Genomic DNA, 22,763 nt, shown 5'->3' on the forward strand with positions numbered 1-22,763 from the left:
AAGGTGATTGATGCTTGTTTTGAAGTGTCCATCAAGAATTCAAGAGCACAGACTACTTGAGGGTCAGTTTAGCTGGCTTTGCACCGGTAGCAGCAGGCAAAAGTAATGCGAGTACTAGTACTTCATCATGTTAATAACCACAAGGACATCCAAGGACTTGGGCGATTTCATACTACTGGTAAACTATTTGAAAATGATTACGTTCCTTACAGAAATACACCATGGCCTCAAGACGACGTCCAAAACTTGAAGCAATGCTGCCGGTGATGGCATTAGTTTCTTGACGTGCTATTCGGTTTCTTGAGCTGTTGTTAGGATGCACAGGTGTACACCTTTAAGGCTGCCGCCATGAACAACTAAGCAAATGGTCGAAATGTGCATGTTCTTATGCTCGTCGCAGAAGATATTTAGTGACATGTATCGATTGACGCACTAGTTTCCGTTACAATGGATGAAAATTCGACCGCAAACGTCAAAATTGTTCTGAAATGGTGTTGAAAAGGCATTTTGCTTAAAGAAAATGCAAGCAATAAATTACACGGCGTGCCACTGAACTTGTGCAGGTGGTTCCATTTAGCCTGGGGCTGTTTGGTTGGCTATCATAGTTTGCCAAATTTTGTCGCATTTTATGCGGCAACTGTTTAGCTTGTGTTACAGTTCTAGCGTGCCATAATATTTTCATCTCCAGATCCTACTTATCGTCGACTCATACTTTACTCAAATCTTTTCTAAAGTATAACTAACAAATTATTGATCATACCTTAATCAAAGTTTAGCAAAATGTATAGTATAGTAAAGAACCAAACATGCCCTGCCCTTCTAGCGCCAAGAACCGCTCCCGTTCACCCTCAAATACAACCTGAACTGGAAGAGGGAGAGGCAGCCTATAAGAGTCTTCCCGGCGTCGGATAATCGCGGCCTCGACCTCGACGACGCCATCGCAAAATCGCGGTCTCGAGTCTTCCCGCCACTACCCGGGCATCTTCTTCCATGCGCGCGCGCGCTTCCTCCTCCTCCCCGTCCCTGATGGTTTCCCCCCCTTCTGGGCGCCCTCTGCTCCCTCTCCTGCTGGTTCTCCTTCTCGCTACGCTCTCCTCAGCCTCTGTCCGCGCGCCCACGGACGCGGAGGCGCCGGCGATGCCACCCGCCGTTGCCTCCGGGCACGCGCGGCAGGAGTTCCACGTGGTGCCGGCGGCGTCAAAAATGGGGCGCCCTGGGGATGGCATGGCCAAGAACGGCTCGGGGACGCGGCGGCCGATCAGGGAATGGAGGAGGAGTGCGCGCCGAGGCCGCGGCGGGGGAACCGCCACGTTGACGTTCTCGGCGATGCTACCGCGGGGGAAAGTTCCGCCGTCGGGCTCGTCGGCGTGCCACAACGACATGCCGGCCACCGCCTCCGACGCCCAGTTCTTCGCCTGCAGCAGCGCCGGGAGCCCGTGACGACAAAGGCCGTGCCGCTGCCTGCCTGCTTCGACCAAGAATGATCCAAATCCAAGGAAGGTTCTTGGAAACGCGGTATTTTCTTGTCTCTGCTGCTGCATCTTGAGGAGTTCTTGCCGTTCTTGCAAGTGTAGATGCGGTGAGGCTTAATCTGTTCTTCTCTAGTTCTTACTGAAAAATTCCAGGCCCTGTATTTGATTCGATGAACGGATTGGAAGCGATGCGAGTTTGAGTTCCTGATGAGTTTGTCCTATGATTCGATTCGTCTGCTCTCCCTGCCCCTGTTCTTCAATTTGTAAAGGTGAAACTCAGAACTCATTAACAGAAGATAGAAGCTTGGAACTAAGAAATTGCTGCAATTTTCCCCTGATCATAAGAGCTTGGAACTAAAACACAGAGGGAGCAAACGTGAAACCAAGCGTTGTCCTCAAGTGCTTGAGCTGCTTCTTCTTCTTGAAACGACAGCGGCTGGTCCTGCACTCCAGCATGCCCATGGCATCCTTAGACTACGCTTAGAGTGCATGTCAAGCTCGTCGACGCCTTGGTGTTTCTTGGGGGCAGGAGCAGCTAGCGACCTCGCCGCGTGATTGATGCTTCTGGAGCAGGGGATTATGGGATTTCAGGCGTGCGGATCAATAATAAGAGAGAGGAGTTGTAACTAATTAGTTGTTCGCATGATCTAGGGAGATTTGAGCCGGTGATCGGTGAGTTCCCATGATCATGATCGGAGAGTAATCTACTAGCGATCGATGCTTGTATTATATGGTTCCGTGGCGTCTACTCCATGCATTATTTGTTTAACTACTACACCCCTTCCTAAACAAGAGGTGCTGTTTTGGGCATTTACATTTTTGTTTTGGTTTTGGGCATTTACATTTACACGATATCAAAAACACAACTCTGACTTCCGTTTTGTATTTTTTACGTATCTGTAGAACATTCGAGAGAAATTTACTCTTAGCATTTTAAATTGTTCAGCCTCCATTGGAAAGATACCAATAACAAAAATAAAAATATTTTGACTACTCATAGCACGTAACGTCTTTTCCCTCGTGGTGAGAGCATACGTTGACCCAGGTTCATCGTCGAGATGCTTTGGTGTTCCACATTTCAATAAACCAATTAGATATACCTATTGAATCAGTTCATTAGTGTCACAAGTATGTAATCAGTAATCAAAATTTATTCCGTAGCAACCATGGGCATCCAAGAAAACACACACAAAATTCTAAGTTCTTTAGTATATTAAGGATTTACTTGGCAGAGCTCTAACTTTTAAAACAGCAATATATCATCCACGTATAAATATAGGATAACACCTCGACCCTCACCATAACGATAGTACATGCACTTATCGGCTTCATTAACACAGAAGCCGACCGAAGTCAGTGTAGTATTAAACTTGTCATGCCATTGCTTAGGGGCCTGTTTGAGACCATACAAGGATTTGATTAGCCTGCATACTTTACGCTCCTGTCCTGTTACCACAAATCCGTCTGGCTGATGCATATAAATCTCCTCGTTCAGCTCTCCATTAAGGAAAGCGGTCTTGACATCCATCTGATGCACAAAAAGATTATGCGAGGCTGCCAGTGCTAAGAGCACACGGATAGTGGGTAATCTGGCCACAGGAGAATAAGTATCAAAATAGTCTTCTCCTTCCTTTTGCGTAAAACCCTTAGCCACTAAACGGGCCTTGTACTTTTCTATGGTACCATTGGGTCTGCGCTTTCTCTTGAAAATCCATTTGCAGCCGATCGGCTTGTAGCCAATTGGGAGGTCTGCTAATTCCCAGGTTCCGTTAGTGATAATCGAATCCATCTCACTACGGACTGCTTCCTTCCAGTACTCCGCTTCTGGAGAAGCGTATGCCTCTGAAAGGTTTCGTGGTTCATCATCCACGGCATAGGTGACAAAATCATCTCCCAATGATTTGCCAGTTCTTTGCCTCTTGCTCCTCCTAAGTTCCAGATCAGCAACCGTGTCATCAACACTTTGAGGAATATGGTCATTGTCTAAAAGATCATGGGAAACAGTCTCATTCGCTCGCAAAGGAAAGATGTGCTCAAAGAATATCGCATCCCGAGACTCCATTATCGTGTTAACGGCAATGTCTGAGACCTTAGAATGGACCACTAGGAATCTATAGGCAGTGCTCTGGTGTGCATACCCTAGGAAGACACAATCGACAGTCTTTGGTCCTAGTTTCCTTTTCTTCTGCAGGGGAACATGCACTTTAGCTAAGCAGCCCCAGGTGCGAAGAAAGGACAGATTTGGTTTCCTCCTTTTCCATCCTTCATAAGGGGTTACCTCGCGATTCCGAGGAGCGACCCTGTTCAGGACATAGTTAACTGTGATAACAGCCTCGCCCCACCATGAGTTAGCCATACCAGAACTTTGTAACAAGGTGTTAACCAAGTCACAAATTGTTCGGTTCTTTCTTTCGGCTACTCCGTTGGCCTGTGGTGAGTATGGTGGCGTAAATTCATGGATTATGCCACTTTCTTCACATAATTTGGAGAAATCCCTGGGAATATATTCCCCACCTCTGTCAGACCTTAATCTTTTATTGTCTTTCCCAACTGGTTTTCCACCTCGGCCTTATAGATCTTAAAGTATTCTAATGCTTCATCCTTTGTTCTCAGCAAATAGATATAACAGAACCTAGTTGCATCATCTATGAGAGTAAAGAAGTATCGTTTGCCACCCTTGGTTAATATTCCATTCATTTCACAAAGATCAGAATGGACCAGCTCAAGTGGTGAGGTGCTTCTCCCCTCGACCGTATGAAACGGTTTACGGGGCTGCTTTGCTTGCACACACACCTCACACTTATGGCTCTTATCATACTTATAAGAGGGAATAAGATCCATCTTGCTCAACCGCACAATTGCTTCATTATTAACATGACATAAGCGAGAATGCCAAATATCAAAGTTCTTAGTAGAATATGAAGAATAGAAAATGTTTGCAGAGCTATCAAGAATAGAAATACGGAACAAGCCTCCGCAATCATAGCCTTTCCCAACGAACGACCCACACCTGGTCATCACTACTTTATTCGACTCGAAGACTAATTTTATTCTTTGTCGGTACAGCATCGATCCACTGAGTAGATTGCGGGTCATAGCGAGCACAAATAGTACATCCTTCAGGACAAGTATTTTGCTGGAAGTCAGCTTCAGGCTCACTTGACCTGCTCCGCGCACTGCTGCCGAGACCCCGTTCCCCATCAGTATGGATCCACCATCTGCACCCTGTAAAGAAGTGAAACACGTCTGATTAGCACAGATATGCCTTGTAGCACCTGTATCAACCCACCAACTAACTAGTGAGTTTGCCATAAAGGCCTCAGGTATATACCCACTAGTGGAGTCGCCTTTGCCGGTATCATCGGCCGTTACAACCGCCACATGAACTTGGGCTTTGGCTACCTTCTGCTGCTCAGGCGTCGGCCCCTTGCCCTTATGATCGTGACATTTGTTGGCCTTATAATCCAACCCACCGCAGACGTAGTAGACAATCTCGGGCTTCTTCTTCTTCTTAATAGTATTAGTCTTCGGTCCAGAGGAACCAGGCTTGGCCTTCTCTTTCTTCACATTCTTCCCAGGATGGTTCTTGTGCTCAACAAGATGAGCTTGAGCAGGCGCCTTTGCCCCACCATAGCCTGCCTTTGACTTCTCTTCGACATTTATAGCAGTAATGAGCACATTAAGAGTCAATCGCTGTTTTAAGTGTCGACGTGCAATGACAAAATCACGCCAAGAAGTAGGCAGCTTGGCCAAAATAGAATTAACCTGAAAGTTCTCCAGGAGGACACAACCATATTGGCCTAAGTCACGCACGATCAGCTGTAACTCATGAATTTGTTCCATAACTGATCTGCTATCTCCCATACGAAAGTTCAGGTAGCTTGCCATCATGAAGGACTCATTGCCATTATCGCTTTCAGCATACTTGTCATTCAGCTCCGTCCACACCTTCCATGCTTCCCCGAATCCCACGTAGACGTCGAAGAGCCTGTTTGACAGAACGGCCAGGAGACGTGCTAGGGCTGAGGCATTTGCCTTCTCCCAACGGGCCCTTAACGCATCAAGACGCGTTCTTTCGACCTCGTCTAGCACGGCTTCCCCTTGAGGAGCGGGCGGCTCTTCAGTGAGGACCCAGAATAATCCGAGCTCCATCAACCATAGCCTCGTCCGGGCCTGCTAGCGCTTAAAGCCGGTTCCATCGAAGCTCTCAGGCTTAATCGCGTCCGAGGACGACGGTGGTGGAACAAAAGAGCTAGAGCTAGCCATCACAGAAGCAGTTGGATTTCTGGATTGTTGAAATATGTGCGATATAAATAGCATATATATACATATTCCACTAAAGAGATAACATAAGCAGTAGGTGAAACATAACAGAAACATGAATATGAGATACATGACTATCATACCATGAGCACTGAGAAAGTAAACCATATATATAAATCTGAATTGAACTAGATGAGATATTAAAATGGCTCTCAGAGTATTCTAATCAGCTAGCTCCAGATCAATAAAGATCTGCTCCCAAGCTGACCTATAAATCATATCACAAATTGAACTAGGACATGAGATCACACCTAGATGACAACCTTGATATACAATTCTCTGAATTCTACAGATTCCTGGACAGAATAACAAAGATATTTTCACTGAAAATCAGAATTCAGCACATAGCCAGCACCTTGCCTTCACAGGACAAACAAACAGAACACTAAAACTTCTCTGCACAAGTGACAGAAAGGAATACAGAAATTGTCCCAAGCTGCAGATTGCAGAGCAATCTTCACAATGTGCTGAATTCAGAGATAGATGCTACTCAAGTCCAGGAATGAAAGCTAACAGGCAGTGACAGATAACTAAAACAAAATTCAGCTAACAGGAGATCAGAATCCTTATAATCAAAACTGAAAGATCATATCACTGCTTATGCCAATTGCAAACAGAGAATCAAGGTTGTATCTATTGTACTCAACATCCTAATTCAATTTCAATGAAATTTATCATCACAGAGCAATTATACCATGCATCCAACAGTTCAGATCAGGGGAATAAGAGAGAGCTCACAGTGGATATGCTGGAATAAGCTGGAGAGTGAGGCAAGGCACGGCACAGATGCCGCAGTCCCAGAAATCCAACCAACCGCCGTTGCCGCCGGATGGAGGGATGACGGAGATACAATACCTCAACCCCACAGCCTCTGCAGTGCGGGCGAACCTCGGCAGCGCAGCTCTGAGCACCAACAAAATTCCTCCCAGTGCCGCAAGAGCTTCGACCAAACCACGGTTGGAGTCCAAGCTCCCAACACCAAAGCTCAAATCACAGAGAGAAGAGAGGGGAAAAACCGAAAACTGTGAGATGCCCCAGGTTTACTCATGTGCCGAATCAAAGCTCAACCTCTCTAGAAAAAGGGGGAATAGTGGCGACAAACTCACGGCGTAGAGGAGCCAAACTCCGAACCCTACGCGCGCACCTCCCCATCCGGACGCATCAGACGGCCAACACTCGCCAGGAGAATCCCAGCCGAGCTGGAACGCGAGAAGCCCGAAGAGGCTGTTGCAGCCGCCGCCGCCGCCCTCTCCCCCGAAGGGGATTTTTCCCTTCTCCCACACCCGGTCAGCCGGCACCCTTTTAGGGCACACCAGCTTCGGGCTTGGGCCCAACCAGATGAAGCCCCAGTGGCAGCTGAGATTCGGCCCAGAGAAGCAAAATCACATTGAAATTTCTAAAATAAATACAACATCCATTGCATTCATGCTGCATTCTGATACACAATTTTGTAGATTGCATAACTGCTGAATAGTGTAGCATGTTTTCAAATAGAGGCACATCCTAAGATTAGTACTACTTAGGAAAAGGCCGCTCCAAATACTCCTTTTTTTTCACTCTGAACAAGTCAAATTTACATCAGTTTTATTGACAAAATCAATGCAAATTGCACATCCGTGGTTATATCACTCTACTTTCTTCTCCTTCTATTTTTATGTACTTTAATCTTAACAGGTTCAAGAGAAAATAACCTCAAGTTATCATGACTCTTTTAAGCAAATGCTGCAGCGCTCAACCTCAACCATATAGCACAAGGCAGTTCTCAACCTTTTGTTAATATGTACTGATGAAGCTTTAGACTTGTGTTGTAATAATTATATCATTATTCTACCTATGGCCTTGTATTGTGACCATGTCGTATGTGTGTGACGATAAATACTGGATAAATTATCATATCTGGGCACCCTAGGGTTTTCTATAATTCTCGGAGCATATCCGTATCTCTAGGAAGGGGGTCCATAGATGAAAGAAAACTACATGTAAGTACCCAAGGTATCCTGTAAATAAAGAAATTTATCTCTAAGAATGCAAAGAAAGATTGGCATCCCCATATATACGGAGCTTAGGCTCCTTGCAGAGGAAAGAGCCATTAGAAGTCAAAAAAAGTCGCTCAAACCTTTCGACAAGCCAGAAGACACCCGGAGCTAAGTAAGAAAGTCATCGACTAGGTTTAGATCTATCTAGACTAGCCACATACCCCCTTATGATAGGCTCAGATCAATATAAGACTAACAAGACATAGGGTTATTATCCTCAAGGAGGTCTAACCCTGAATAAAAACCCCTTGTGTGTTCTCCTGTGATTCATCTACTCAAACCATCCCCTACCTATTCAATAAGTTTGTAAGATCGACGGTTCACAAATCATTGACGGCTGGTGTCGTCTGTGAGGATCATGACACTAGGTTATGAAGAGTCTACACAGAAAATGCTGTCGGCGTCACCCAAGCCTTCGTCGAGAACTGATTTTTCAGATGAGGGGTTCTACAACAATTCAACAATTTTACCTCTCTTCCTGATGAGCCTATGATCGAACGGGTGAATTTCGATGATGAACTTTCCAGCGACAATTCAAACGCTGAGGTAAGTCAATTTATGGATCAATGCGCTAAAGATTATGCCATCAAGTTTGAACCCCTCGGCTATCAACACAACTATGAATTTCTGATTCACAACAAGTCAGGATTAATCCCCACAGCTTCTGACAATATGGATTGTCAAGACACCAACCTGGAGCAATCCGATGAAAAATCCATGATGGATATAGACACTTCCTCCAGCGGAGATTACCCCTGAGAAGTTTTCACTATCGGAGACAGAAGTGACAGTCTGGGTAATCATGAAGACGACCCTACAAACGGACAGGGTCCTCTGACTCCGGGTGTGAGCGACAGTTAGCACCAGATGAGCACAGCTCTCAAATCCTTAACAAAGCACTGGTCTTACCATCTCCCGACCATTAGCAGGGGGGCTGAACACTTTAGATCTGCAACCGCTAAGGGGATCCTTCTTCTTTAAGATGCCTTCATGCATCCTCCAAGCACAGATCTGGCAACCCCTGCCGATAAGGATTGGATGAACTCGACGACCGACTTAACGAAATCATCCAGGCCAAGAATTCTCATCTGGCCTTGCCGAGAAACAGTGCTAATCGACGCAAACCACGCAATCCCCCGTCCCGAGACATGTCAGACTCAGAGAGGCATAACCCCCAGAACAAAGCTTCTTGGGATGACAATCGGGTGAATAACCATCGTCGAGCCTTGTCAATCAAAGTTCATCCGATCAGTGACTTGTGCGAGGTCATCGACAATCAGCGATGGTGACCAAGGGCCTCTTAAGGGGCTTCATCTACCCCTTAGCAATCTAATCAGGGAACATCTCGACATTGATCAAATCGGGACTGATCTTCTATTCCCGTGGGAAAAACTCTCAAGGCTATTGGAACCAAGCAGGGTGTCATCAACAGATGCGTGGTTTTCTCTCCAAATTTACATAACGTAAGCTGGCCAGCAAGATTCCTCCATGGGACATTCGAAAAGTACAATGAAAGCACAAACCCCATTAAGTTTCCATAGATCTATACCACGACCATCCAAGTGGCTAGTGGGGATGAGAAGGTAATGGCGAATTACCTCCCTACCATCCTTGGAGGGGCAGCTAGAACATGGTTGACCAACATATCGCTAGAAATAATATCCTCGTGGGAGCAGCTTTGTGATGTATTCCAAGTCAACTTCCAGGGTAAATATGTTTGCCTCAGCATGAAAAACGATCTCTATTGTTGCGAGTAGACGGCAAGGTTGATGTTACCGACCGAAGCTCGGTAACCGAGCTTCGGCGATAACCGAAAAACCGTGGTAAAAAGTTATTAGATAGCGAAGCGAAGTAAGTCCAATGCTCCGCTGGAGAGGCCGTCACTGATCTGAAAAGTGCGTCTGCGGTTCGGATAGTGCAATAACCGCTCAAATTTTCAAAAAATTTCAGACAAAATTCGTTTGAAAACATTTAAATTTTGGAAAAAAAATTCGTGAATTTAGCCGCTCGGTAACCGATCGAATTGGACCGGTTACCGAGCGATTTTCTCGATTTATCGAGCAGTTTTCTTGAATTTTCTGTATTATCGGTAACCGCTCGATTTTGTTGGTAACCGCTCAGTTTTCTCGATTTATCGAGCGGTTTTCTCGATTTTCAGTGAAGTTCAATAAAAAACCCAAAAATTATCTCAATCTTGTAAAATCAATAACTAATTCATCTGAGCTTCAAATCAAGTGAAACAAATTTTGTTGGTTTCCTTGTAACATGATATACATGATAAAATTATTTATACTCATAAAAAAGTTCAAAATGTTCTGTGAGAAAATGTATTTGTTAAACCAAGTTAAATGCATAGTTTACTCTTTGCTAATCCAAAAATCATGAAACTAATTTTTTTAGTCTTCTTAAATGATCCTATGTCTTTTAAAAATACATGAACTCATGAATTAGTTATTGTAACATGCAGGATTGTGTAAATGTGTTGCGACTAGATTAATTCATAACTAACCCATCACACCTCAAAAATTAGTGAAACCACTTTTATTAGTTTATTTATACTATTATTTACGTAGGAAAAATAATAGTAGACATGAAAAAATTAATTACAGTGCTATTTATTAACATATTCATTTTTATGCTTGTGAACTTTGTAAAAATCATAGAGAAATTAATAAAACTCTAAATAAAGTGAAATCAATTTTAAAGATCTTCTTAAGATACGTTCTACACAAGAAAAATATGTGTTTGCATGTTAAGCTTTTCCTTAACATGAGTTAATAACTGAGCTGCACGCTTCAACTTTTTTCATTTTTTTCAAACTTCCTCCCTATAGAATATGATGCAAACGACATTATTTTTGAAATTGTTTTTCACAGAAGGTCTTAGAATTGTGTCTAGTTTTTTTAGGATTTTTTTGAATTTTTTTATTTTTTTTTCAAATTTTTTGAATTCAAATTTGGTTACCGTTCGGTTTCTGAAACCGAGCCGAACCGAGATGTCCAGTTATCGTGTATTTTGGTCGGTTACCGAAAATTTTTTGAACCCTGGCAGACGGGGAATGAAACCTTGCACGAGTTCGTACGCCGCTTCAACAATATACGGAACTACATTCCCAAGGTCAATGACTACAACGTCATATAAGCCTGAGATGCATTGAAGACATCACCATCTAGGAGCCTGAGACAATCAAGGAGTTCATGAAAAATCATTGATGAGTCTGCCAAGGTTGAAGACGTGCTTCTCTTCATCAAGGAGAAGACTCGGGGCATCTAACGTCCTCAACCCGGGCACGAGGGTGACAAGGTCAAGGCTAAGCACAAGAAGAACATCAAGGGAGGTAAGGGCAAGAAAAATAATTCTGAGAAAGTTTTTGCAGATCTGTTTGACACTCATCCCAACAAGCGTCCTATTTCTTCTCAGGGCAAGAACTCTACACCAATCTCCAGCGAACATGATGGTAAGCCTTGGTGTGACCTCCACCAAATCGATAACCATAGCTTCCACGAGTACCACCTCTAGAAGAAGATGGTCAAAGCGAAGGTCAAGAAAGCGGTCAAAGGAAAGAAGACCCAGGTCGCAGTCTAGAGTAGGGATTCCAACTCTAGTGGTAGTGAGGATGACACGGATCCGATGTCTTTTCAATCAGGCAAGAGGACGATTGAACAACATGTTCGGTGGTTCTGCATCTTACGAGCCCAAAGCAGTATAAGACGGTGGCCCGAGAAGTTTTAGCCATCATCCCCAAGGGTCGTCACACTGTTAAGTGGTTGAACATTGAGATCTCCTTCCGTCAAGAAGATTGCCCTGATAATTTCGTACAGTCAAGCCGCTTCCTGATAGTGGTCGAGCATACGATAAATAACTGTAGGGTTACATGAGTTCTTATTGATAGAGGGATTTTCCTGAACATTCTCTTCGCTAACGCACTCGAAGGGATGCAAATCTCTCGATCTACTATCAAGTTGGTTACTCAAGCCTTTCATATTGCTCTCTGTTACCTTCGAGAAGCATGCCAACTTTCGAATAGAAAAGATTTTGTTCGATGTGGTCGACTTCAAGACACCATACAATGCTATCTTGGGATGACCTACTCTTGCTAAATTCATGGCAGTCATGCATTATGCTTATCAGTGTTTGAAGATCTTAGGACTCGAGGGAGTCATCACCGTCCAGGGTTGTCACAAGACAGGTCTCTACTGCGACAAACGGAGTCTCGACATGGCAGTTCAACACCAACCAAGCGTGGGACCCAAGAGCTCAAGGATCAAGATAGATAAGAAGCCTATGTCGTGACCATGATCATAAAGCCTCGAGATGTAAACCCAGAAACTCGGGGGTTTGGTTCCACGACTAATTCGGAGCCCATTTAACAGCGCTTATGCTACCCCCAAAGTAATAAGGGTCACTGTTTATCAGTTTAATCTAATATGTGTCATTTATCTTTAAGATAATAGGTCTACACAACTCGTTTGTTGTTAATAATCTCTGTAAGTCTCAAGTGTAAGTATTAAGAGTTGGGACGAGATCATATTGTCTGGGAAGTTGATCGAATTCTTTTTCTACCTTACTCGTCTTTCTACGCATCCTCATGCTCGACAAGTGGGGTAAGCCACTTCTTGGGTCCTTCATCCCAAATGTGCACCTAGGGCGACAAAAAGTTTTTATCAACTCAAAGGTAATATGAACTCTCTTTGCACTATTACATTTTTACTATGTAAACTATCTACTCAAAATCCTTTTTTTCAAGTAGACAGTCGGGAGCTTAACAATTATTAGGCACTGAAAACCAAAAACAACATATGGTGTACCTTCTGAAAACAAATTCTAATGAGAAGAGAAATCATGTTGCGAACTCAAGATTACAAAAAGGCTCCTTATCACGTTCCACAAGTGATTGAGGGCTACAACGCCTCCCACTTAAGTAGACCTAAGGCTGGTCATAATAAGCGCTCCAACTAGGAATCAACATGTCTCGTACTAATCGAAGGAAAAAAGTTAGTAAGAGGATCATGATATGCAGTCAAAAGCGTCCAGCATGAAGTACTCCCATCGAATATGAAAATCATCTAAATTTCAATTATATTAACAAAATCTACCAAGTATTTGCTACATACTACAGGGTAAAGGAAAAAAAACTAAGATAAGCCATTGTTCAGAAACTTATGCCCATACACATACTCAAGATTCTAAGACTGTCCATCTGAGAATCATTCCTAGATAATTAGTTGGGCGCTTTACATACATTAGGACTACCAAAGTTGTCATGTGCGTCATATTTCTGACGAGAAGGAAGAAATATCTTTAGGAACCACAGAAAACCTTATCGTGTCCCCGAGTGCCTGAGAACTAAGATGTTTTCCATTCGGAGTCTGACCTAAGGTGATCGTGATGAACATTCCAATAAAACCCCTAAGTTACTCGAAAGAAACAAACGTCAAATACTTGTTTGAACTTCCCTTGCATTCACGAGAGGATTCACAGTCATACATAGGCATTGCAGTAGAAATACGAACCTTTCATTTAACAAGATTTTGAGTTCTTTTACAAATAAGCTAAGCGAAAGAGGATGACAAGAAGTCCTAAAAGATCTATTCGACGAAGAGGAATGTGATACTTCCTTGACTCTCTCCAACCATCGACACCGACAGAGAGGATGGGGTCATCAAACACTCTGGCCCCCAGTTGAACTCGCGGTGTAGCTACCTAATCATTGACATCTCCGACAATGATGGGTTTGGGAGAGGCATTGGCTCCCTGCCGTCATCATCGGTGTCGCTGCTCCGGTTACTCCCTCTGGCCATCCTCATCGAAATAACACGAGGAGGGAGAGGGTGAAGCAGCCAGCATCTTGCTGTCTTTAACGGAGATGCTGTCGGATGCCTCCCTTTTCTTCGCCTTAGTAGTCGCCTCTTGTTCCTCTATTTTCGCCTCCAAGAGATCCCAGTCCACCTCATCTTGGACTGAAGACGCCGAGGGCTTGTTGTCTTTAATAGGGACACTGCGAGTCGCTTCTTTCTATTCATCCTCCTCATCGGAGGAGATGACGATAACCTCCACCACCGAACAAGATTCGATGGGAGACGACGGCGGGGTAAGGGGTGAGTACTCGGAGGAAGATGAGGAATAATTAGGAGAAGAAGGTGTGTATTGAGGCAAAGGAACATCTTCCGTGATCAGTTTAGGTTTGATGCAATCGAGCTCCAGCACTTGGGATTTTATATAAGCCAACGGGTCAAAAGACGCGTCGCTTCATCTTTGAACATTAATTTTGGGTGTGGCCACATTATGAGCCATGGATGCCCAAGCGACGTACATTCATCAAGGCTATATCTTTTCAGCTTGCTCGCACAGATAAAGAGGCAGTCAACGGTGCAGCCGTTTATCCGTTAGATTTTTTTTGTGTATGGGGTACAGTCAAAAAGGCAGTACGATAACTCTTTTGTGTTCGTGACGAAGAATCTTTTCACCACTAAGCTAAATTTCTACTGCGATAGTTCAACTTTCGAGCCTAACTAGCGATAAGTCTTATCTCTCCCGTACCTTTGTAAAGACGTGATGATATTATCAGATCAATCAGAAAATCTATTTCAATGAAATACCTTCTCATAAACTTGTCTGAGAACTCGGAGATGCTTAAAATATGGAGCAGGTAATATGAGAAACCAAAAACTTAGACGGTGCAGCCGTTTATCCGTTGGATTTTTTTTGTATAGGGTACAGTCAAAAAGACAGTACGATAACTCTTTTTGTGTTCGTGACAAAGAATCTTTTCATCACTAAGCAAAAATTTTACTGCAATAGTTCAACTTTCGAGCCTAACTAACGATAAGTCTTATCTCTCCCGTCCCTTTATAAAGACGTGATGATATTATCAGATCAATCAGAAAATCTATCTGAATGAAATACCTTCTCATAAACTTGTCTGGTAACTCGGAGATGTTTAAAATACGGAGCTGGTAATATGAGAAACAAAAACTTAATTAGATGTTTAATCTTAATTGAGAACTCCAGTCTTACTCGATGGCACCGGGCTCTGTGGCCCCTGGGTCGTGAACCATACTTGGACGTGTCCCAAGTGCGGCAGACCTTCCGGGCTCGTGAGACCTTTACACCCACCACCTGTTCGACCAAAACCCGACGCCGCCTCCCGGCAATGCCGCCGCGCGCGGCGCTCCGCCGCCTCCTACCCACCCACCTCCATCCCGTCGCTCGCCGCGCCCCCCGTCCGCCGCCTCCACCGACCGACGAGGGCCCCCTCCCCGACCCGTATGCGCTCCTCGTCCACGACCCCATCGACCTCCTCTCCTCCCTGTGGCGCCGCGCGTTCGCGCACCCGCTACCGTCCCCCTTCCCCAACCTCTCCGGCTACGCCTCCCGCCTCGACCTCTGGCTCCTCTCCTACCAGCGCGCCTGCGCCCACGCCACGGGCACCTTCCCGCCGCGCCAGGCCGTTCCGCTCCCCACCCTCCACTCCCTCCTCCGCCTCCGCGCCGCCGCACTCCGCCGCCACCCCGCCTTCCCCTGGGGCGCCTCCACCCACCTCCTCCTCCACTCCCCCGCCGACCCGCCCTCCACCGTACCCGTCTCCCGCCGCAAGCTCGCCGCCCGATTCGCCGACGCGCCGCCCCCGTTCCAGGACCGTGTCGTCCAGGAGCTCCTCCTCCTCCTCCTTGAGCCCGTCTTCGAGCCGCGCTTCTCTCCCAAGTCCCATGCGTTCCGCCCCCGTCGCGGGCCCCACACCGCCATCCGCTCTGTCCGCTCCCGCTTCGCCGCCTACCTTTGGTTCGTCTCCGCCGACCTCACTGCTGTGGTCGACGGACTCTCGCCGGACACCATCCTGTCATGCGTCCAGAAGGCTGTATCCGACCGCAAGGTGCTCTCATTGCTCAAGTCGGCGCTCAACACCCCTGTCCGGCCTGGGTCTGTTCCGCCACCGGAGAAGGACATCGATGGGCTGGCCAAGAAGAGGCTGAAAAGGAAGGTGCTCAGGAAGAGTAGGAAGAAGAAGGTGCTTAACGAGAATGAGCCCAAGCCTGACCCATATTGGTTGAGGCTGTTCTTTGGATTTGGGCCGGAACAGGCGCAACATGTGCCAAGTTATGGGCATTGTGGGATTATTAGCCCTTTGCTCGCCAATGTGTGCCTTAACGAGCTGGATTGGTGGATGGAGGAGAGGATTAATGATTACTTTTGCCCGTCCAAGCATGATTCGATTTGGAAGGAGGCGGGTGATGAGGGATGCCACAATCCTGCGTGGCCTGAGTTTGTCCCATCAAGTGGGAAGGACAAGACGAGGAAGATGGACTACCTTAGATTTGGTTCCCATGTCCTTATTGGGATCAGAGGGCCGAGGGAGGATGCAGTTGAGATAAGGAGATATCTGATGGAATTTTGCGAGAAAACATTTGGTTTAAGGCCAGAGAATTCGGTGGTGGAAATTGAGCACATCACAAGGGGGATCGAATTCTTGGATCACGTGATCGCACGCAGGGTCATCTACCCGACCTTGCGATATACTGCCAGTGGAGGGAACATTGTGAGCGAGAAGGGTGTCGGAACATTATTGTCTGTAACAGCAAGCCTGCAGAGGTGCATAAGGCATTTCAGGAAGCTTGAGCTTGTAAAGGGGGACAGGGACCCTGAGCCATTGCCATGTTCACCGATGCTGTACTCTGGGCAGGCCCACACTAATTCTCAGATGAACAAGTTTCTTGAGACCATGGCTGATTGGTACAGGTATGCAGACAACCGGAAGAAGATTGTAGGATTCTGTGCATATGTTATAAGGAGCTCACTGGCAAAGCTTTACGCGGCAAGGTATAGACTCAAGTCTCGAGCTAAGGTTTACAAGATCGCATCACGTGATCTTAGCCGCCCGTTGAGAGAGAGCACAAGGAACGATGCACCAGAATACTCTGATCTCTTGAGAATGGGACTTGTTGATTTTATTGAGGGTGTACAATTTGCACGCATGTCATCGATTCCATCGTGCGACTACACACCTTTCCCTAGAAACTGGGTACCACACCATGAACTTGTTTTGCGAGAGTATATTAAGCTGCAAGATCCGAAGTTCTTTTGTGAACTTCACAAGACTATCAAACGGCAGGAAATAAATTCACCGCAGGATGATGTATCAAGGATGGTGTGGTACTATAAAGTTTATGGTGTTTATGACGACAAAAGATCCTTAACGAAAGCCAAGGAATTGAGAAATGATGAAGTTGTCAATGGGAACAAGCAACTCCTATTGGATACATAATTCTGACTCCTATGCTCCTCATTGTTTGTAGAAATACTGATCCGTGGTATTTCAGTTGCATATCTGTCAGATTTTTCTGTTGTGAATTAACTTTTATCGGATGAATGACCCTATTCTCATTATTTGTAGATAATAATGACAGGTGATATACAAACAGCATATCAGCTAAAAATGGTACCATTAACAATTTATTCTGTAATGCCTGCGTTTTGAACGGGGCCTTCACCAAGGATCATTGATGTGCTACATGACATCTCAGATGAGGTTCATCTTTGGTGTATGGCAGGGGCCAAGGGGCTTAGGGCCCTGTGGCCAGGATAGGTGCTTTTTCTTGGTCCGGGTCATGTTTTCTTGGCGTGGTGTGTCTGTTTAACTGAGCTATGTGTGTGTGTGTGTGAGTGAGGGTGTTCTTCTCTGACTGTACACTCCCTTCGGGGAGAGTACTTGTACTTGGTCCGACTCTTCTCTCTTTAATACAATGATACACAACTCTCCTACGTGTTTGAGAAAAAAATCATTTATTCTGTCGCGTAGAAGTATAAGTTTGAATGTATACAACAGCACTTCACATTTTCTTTACATAAAAACTCATATATTCTCATGACGAGGCATGCCATGCCAATTTTGCCATTTCATTTATTTGTTCTGCTTCTAAAGTTAATGTTTCTACAGCAGTGGAGCACTAGTGCTTCCCAATTATTGACAACTGTAATACAGGAATACAGCCAAATATTTAATTGCTTTTCAAATTTAAACATAAATTAGTTTGCTTGTAAGCTTTACCACTTAATTATGTTAGTTTACCCCGTCTTTTTAAGCTTCTAGATGCCACCTATTCGATCCTTATACTAGCATTATTTGCCTAATATGGTAGCATTGTCAGTTTGTCTTGTTTGGGAGGCTAGGACTTAGGAGCTGTATGGAGTAGGGTAAAAAAATTGTAGGATGTTGGGGGCAATTTGCTAAGTACCATCACAAAAATCACAAAAGTTGAAAAATATCATCGGTGTGAGGATGACATGTGGGCCAGTCAATGGTATTTTCCAATATGGGCACTTTTGTGAAGGTATCCACCTAATTTTGCCTTTTTCTTTTATTGTCATATCCACTATACATGGTATTTAATTTGTGAGCTTGTACTATTTCTGTTTTCTTTTTTTTTCTTGTACTCCAAAAGGATACAAGCTTGAGGTATAGAGGTACTAAAATTCTACAGGCTTCCACATTCATTGATCAATTCAAGTATGTTAGATGTAATAGTGAAGCACACCGCACTGGACTTATGTAAGTTATATATTTCTTGGGACTTCTGGAGAAACTATAGATTGAATTTGCTTATCCTATTTTTTCAGTGTAAATAATCATAATATTTTCTTAAGTTCGTGCATACTCTAAGAACTCAGCAATGCATAGTTTCCTTGATAATGTTACCTTTTTTGGACCTTGGAGCTTCTAAACTAAATCTGTATTGAGGGCCATTTTTGTGGAGAGAAAGCTCATGCTCAAAAGCTAAGTTATAATACAGCAAGAGCTTAACCCGCTTTCTATGTACCTGCAGGATTTCAAACTCAAGACTTTGAAATGAAATGTGGAATTTCTCATTGGGATCATTACAGAATGGCGATTCCAGCATGACTTGCCAGGTTGTTCAAAAAGTATCATTTTCTGTCTTTTCACCTACTTCATTTATCTGTATTGATTATTGAACTATTGATTTAATATCTCCTTTGTTGGTCAAACTCGTTGTAGGTCCGATTCAAATATATGTACAGGAGAAAACTAGGAGTTGACAAATTAGTGCATGAACTTGCTAAATATTGATTATGCATTTTGCATACAGCAATCCATTATTGTGAGTTGTGACCTAATATTGCTCATCTTGAGTCTCGTTATTCTTAATTGATGTTGTAGTTGTACTTCGACCTTCACGGTTCCATGCTATTACTTTGAATCTTGGTAGAGACTAGAGAGCATAAATTAGTCTTAAGAGTCACTGACTCTTTCATGATTGCTGTTTGGAAGAATTGCTGATGATCTTACTTGTACATTTGAAGCCACCAGCATCTTAGGATGACGGCAGAATCCATTTTAAGCTAAACTGTTGCCCTTGTTTTATTCTTTGATGTGTTTTTTTTTTAATTGTAAAGGACTTCTGTGCTCTTGTTTCCATGTGGGTTCCCTTGTACAAAAATTCTGGAAGATTTTACCATCTTGGACACGGTTAATCAGTAACATCATTTCAAAAGTTCATTTTTCTGTGCATGCCAATGTATGCAGTTGCATACGGTATTACTGTTCCTAGATTACTCACTCAGTTGTCCATCATATATATGCCTTTTTAGTTTATGTCTTGTGTTGATTGAATGATAATGAATCATGCGCTTGTTTAAGTTATCAGCGTGCATCGCTTTTGTGTTTCTAGCAAATGAGCATGACATAATGATAATCTCCATCATAAAAGTGGTTCTGGTGGTGGTCAGAGCTATCATTGCTCCTCCTGTTTTTTTTTTATTTATCACGGAAATTACTTTTCTTTAGTTAAACCAGTTGTGAGTTGAACGACGTACTGTACTTGACCAAAAGTTTGCATCCTCCATCTCATTTTAAATAGTAACAAACCTCCCCTGTCTGCATTCCACAAGAGTAAAAGTGAACACAAAGAATAAGGGAAAAAGGAACATTCAGCAGACCAATGCCTAAGTATTTTAATGCATGGGCATGCCAATAACCTTTAGTTTGAATCTGCCTCTGCATCCACTGAAAGATAGAACAAGCAAGTGTTTTTTTTCTTTTTACGAGATGAAAAGTTTGATTGGCAGGTGACATTTTGTAAAAGCTATTTGGGTGTTTGCGTAATGAGCTCCTAGAAAGTGATTGAACCTTGTTTTGTCATATTAACCAGTTGGAAGCTCTTAGTGACATCATTGATGATTTCATACTGATTTTGATTTTGGGCCCCCACATAGCCAAGTAGGTAGAAATTTGTGGGTGCCAATTGTAAGTTAATGTGGATGTAGGACATGGAATACTTTTTTATGTTCTATCTGTGTATCTGGATAATTTGTAGTGTACATATATTATAGCTACTCCTGTTGGAAAGTGCCAACATTCAGGTTAAGAAAGTTCTAGTAATCATAAGATGCTACATTAAAATTTCAAGATGGTTTACCAGATATAGGAAATTGGCCCTAATAGTTACCAGATTCGCAGTTCACCAGGTTTGCGACTTGCATTAAGCCAAATATGTTTCGCTAGGGGGTATACCTCTTTGGTACGTGATGTTCAGAAGATCCTCTGGTGATATTAGGCAGTGTTTGGTTCGTTAGTTTTGGGCTGGGATTTGGTTACAGTGTAAATCCATTCCATTGATTTGCAGTTGGTTAGGCTGTACTGTAAACAGCCGCCACGTAATCAGATCCCTGCTAAGTTAAAAGTTCATAACGCTCCATCGGGTGGTGAAACAGATCCTGTTACCACTAGCTATTTCTCGCGATTTTCCTCCGTCGAGTGGTTGAGCCACGCCACGGCTGTGACCAATCGATGCTCGAACGAGCTCACCCGCGCACGCTGGCCACTCGCCTCTGGCGACGTCCCTCGTCCTCTTCTTCGTCCAGTGATAGCATACAGCGATTTCCTCGTCCGCATAGCAAAGATGGTGGCCGGTGGTTTTTCAATAACCGTTGCGATGATGAGCTTCGCGTCTGAGGCTCTGAGCCAATTGGGTAGCTCCACATGTGCTTCACGTTCGGTGCGACGATGAGGTCCGTGAATTCGCTGCCATCTTCAGAGATGAAGGGTGTCAAGTCTGCAGAAGGTTCACCGGGGTTGAACCAACCAAATGTTGGTATCGCCCATTCCCTTCGCATTAACGGTGCCATTTGATCCCATTAACGTTTACAATTACAGAGCTTGAACCAAAACACTACCTTAGTTAGAAGTTGAGAAGCATGGCATTTTTCGTATGATTGAACCCCTTATGTCAGTTAATATCTGTACTGGATGACCACTTGCAATTATTCAGTTCAAGGGTTTTTGTCCCTGCGCAAAGCTCTCACGTGTGTAGACAACGACCATTCTCCTCTCGTAAGCTTGTCGTGCTTGTTTTGTTTTTCATTTTCATATATATCTTCTGAGACACACCTGACGATTGTTCTTTTTTTTGGTACTTCCCTACTTCACTTGCGTCATGGATTTGTTTTTGTATTCTATATTTCTATCCCTCGTGCTCTATGTATCCCGTTTGGCAAAATCCTGTGTGCTGATCCGCTGCTGTGGTTGAGTCCTTTTCTTTTCTTTTATTTCTTTTTCCAAGGGTTCAGTTCAGTCCTTTTCAGTGCAATATTGTTCTGAGCAAAGTTGCATTTGTTCTGAAGAATATAATATATTCCCCATGCGAGAAGAAGGGCCTCATCTTTTCCCCCTTTTGATGGTAGTCCTGCAGGATTCTCCAGTTTTGGTTTATTGGGATAATGATGATATCCTGCATGCGGATCACGGTGAATCAGAAATTCAGAACAGACAACAGGAAGGTAATCTTGAAAAAGCTTTTTCCTTTCTCGTCGCTGGAGATCGGAAGTTGAGAAGCATGCCATTTTTCACATGATTGAACCCCTTATGTCAATTAATATCTGTACTGGATGACTGTTGGTGATATGCCTCAGAGGTGATCGAGTTTGCGGATTGGATCTGCTAATAGGCTTTAATGTTGATTAAAGATCCATTAGGGTTTAGAGTCATAATGGGCTTTAATGTTGATTAAAGGTCCATTAGCGTGCTCCATATAAGAATAGGCAGGGGCCAAGCCGCAAATAGAGTTTTTCCGAAGAAACAGATCTTGCCACCAAAAACCCTGGCCGCCTCCTATCCTCGAACTCCTTTTGAAACCCTAGCCGGGCGCACGGTGCTAGCACATCGGCGCACGGCGATTCCATCCTTGTACGTGTGGATACCGTAGAGGCGCTGCTACTATTGCGGTGCTGATCTACTCGGGACGTGCTCGGGGTACTCGGGACGTGCTCGGGGGTACTCGGAACGTGCTCGGGAGTGCTCGAGTTGTGCTCGGGGTACTCGGGACGTGATCGGAGGTACTCAGGTTGTGCTCGGGGGTACTCGGGATGTACTCGCGAGTACTCGGAAGGTGCTCGGGACGTGCTCGGGACGAGGTTGACGATCGACTATTTGACGCGCACGACATTGGATTGGTCTGCTCCAACTCTTCTTCCGCTGCACTACTTGTCAAGTGGTAATGATTTATGATCCCCTACTCGCATGGCTTCCTGGTTGAATGCGGTAGAGAAAATTTATTTTGTGCTAGCGTAGCCTACCCATTCCCCTTCAGTGGTATTAGAGCCATTCTGCGTAGTTTTCGATCTGGATCAGTCACATATAGAAGATATGTGATAGAAATAGATTAGATCTATTGTTTTTCTGATCAGTTCATATGATGGATTGATCAATGCACGGTTAGTTTGGTGAATTAGAGATCGGATGAGATGCCAGTCGATGAAACCACATAGCCAACAAGATTAGCTCGATCTCCCACCTGTTTTTGCGTGCGACTTGCCCCTACCGGCTGGAATCACCATCGGGGCTAACTGCGTGCATCGCAACATGGTCGGGAGAACAGCAGATCGAGGTCGTGTGTACTGTCATCAGCGGGACCGCCGTCGC

The 22,763-nt window shown here is 44.4% G+C and overlaps 3 protein-coding genes across 3 annotated transcripts; 2 read left to right on the forward strand and 1 right to left on the reverse strand.

The window, feature by feature from the left end:
• Nucleotides 1–829: 829 nt before the first annotated feature.
• LOC133925916 (uncharacterized) lies at nt 830–1,677 on the forward strand. Its single transcript, XM_062371657.1, has one exon. The coding sequence runs from the start codon at nt 991–993 to the stop codon at nt 1,438–1,440; it is 450 nt and encodes a 149-aa protein (XP_062227641.1). The 5' UTR covers nt 830–990; the 3' UTR covers nt 1,441–1,677.
• A 2,995-nt stretch (nt 1,678–4,672) lies between these two features.
• On the reverse strand, nt 4,673–5,624 carry LOC133927688 (uncharacterized). The gene is made up of 2 exons (XM_062374117.1): nt 4,804–5,624; nt 4,673–4,697 (listed from the first exon to the last, which is right to left on the reverse strand). Exons 1-2 carry the CDS (start codon nt 5,622–5,624, stop codon nt 4,673–4,675), a joined length of 846 nt encoding a protein of 281 aa, XP_062230101.1.
• Nucleotides 5,625–14,875: 9,251 nt separating this feature from the next.
• LOC133926849 (nuclear intron maturase 1, mitochondrial) lies at nt 14,876–17,215 on the forward strand. The gene has a single exon (XM_062372985.1). It carries the CDS (start codon nt 14,985–14,987, stop codon nt 17,091–17,093), a length of 2,109 nt encoding a protein of 702 aa, XP_062228969.1. The 5' UTR covers nt 14,876–14,984; the 3' UTR covers nt 17,094–17,215.
• The last annotated feature ends 5,548 nt before the right edge of the window (nt 17,216–22,763 follow it).

The sequence above is a fragment of the Phragmites australis genome, chromosome 8 (assembly GCF_958298935.1).
Source record: "Phragmites australis chromosome 8, lpPhrAust1.1, whole genome shotgun sequence".
Lineage (NCBI taxonomy): Eukaryota > Viridiplantae > Streptophyta > Magnoliopsida > Poales > Poaceae > Phragmites > Phragmites australis.

Bases quoted from the DNA above. Each gene is read 5' to 3' on its own strand.
- LOC133925916 (XM_062371657.1), top strand. From the start codon at position 991: ATGCGCGCGCGCGCTTCCTCCTCCTCCCCGTCCCTGATGGTTTCCCCC.
- LOC133927688 (XM_062374117.1), bottom strand. From the start codon at position 5,624: ATGGAGCTCGGATTATTCTGGGTCCTCACTGAAGAGCCGCCCGCTCCT. The intron at 4,698-4,803 runs GTATATACCTGA...ACTTCTTTACAG, and splicing joins AAAGGCGACTCCACTAGTGG to GGTGCAGATGGTGGATCCAT.
- LOC133926849 (XM_062372985.1), top strand. From the start codon at position 14,985: ATGCCGCCGCGCGCGGCGCTCCGCCGCCTCCTACCCACCCACCTCCAT.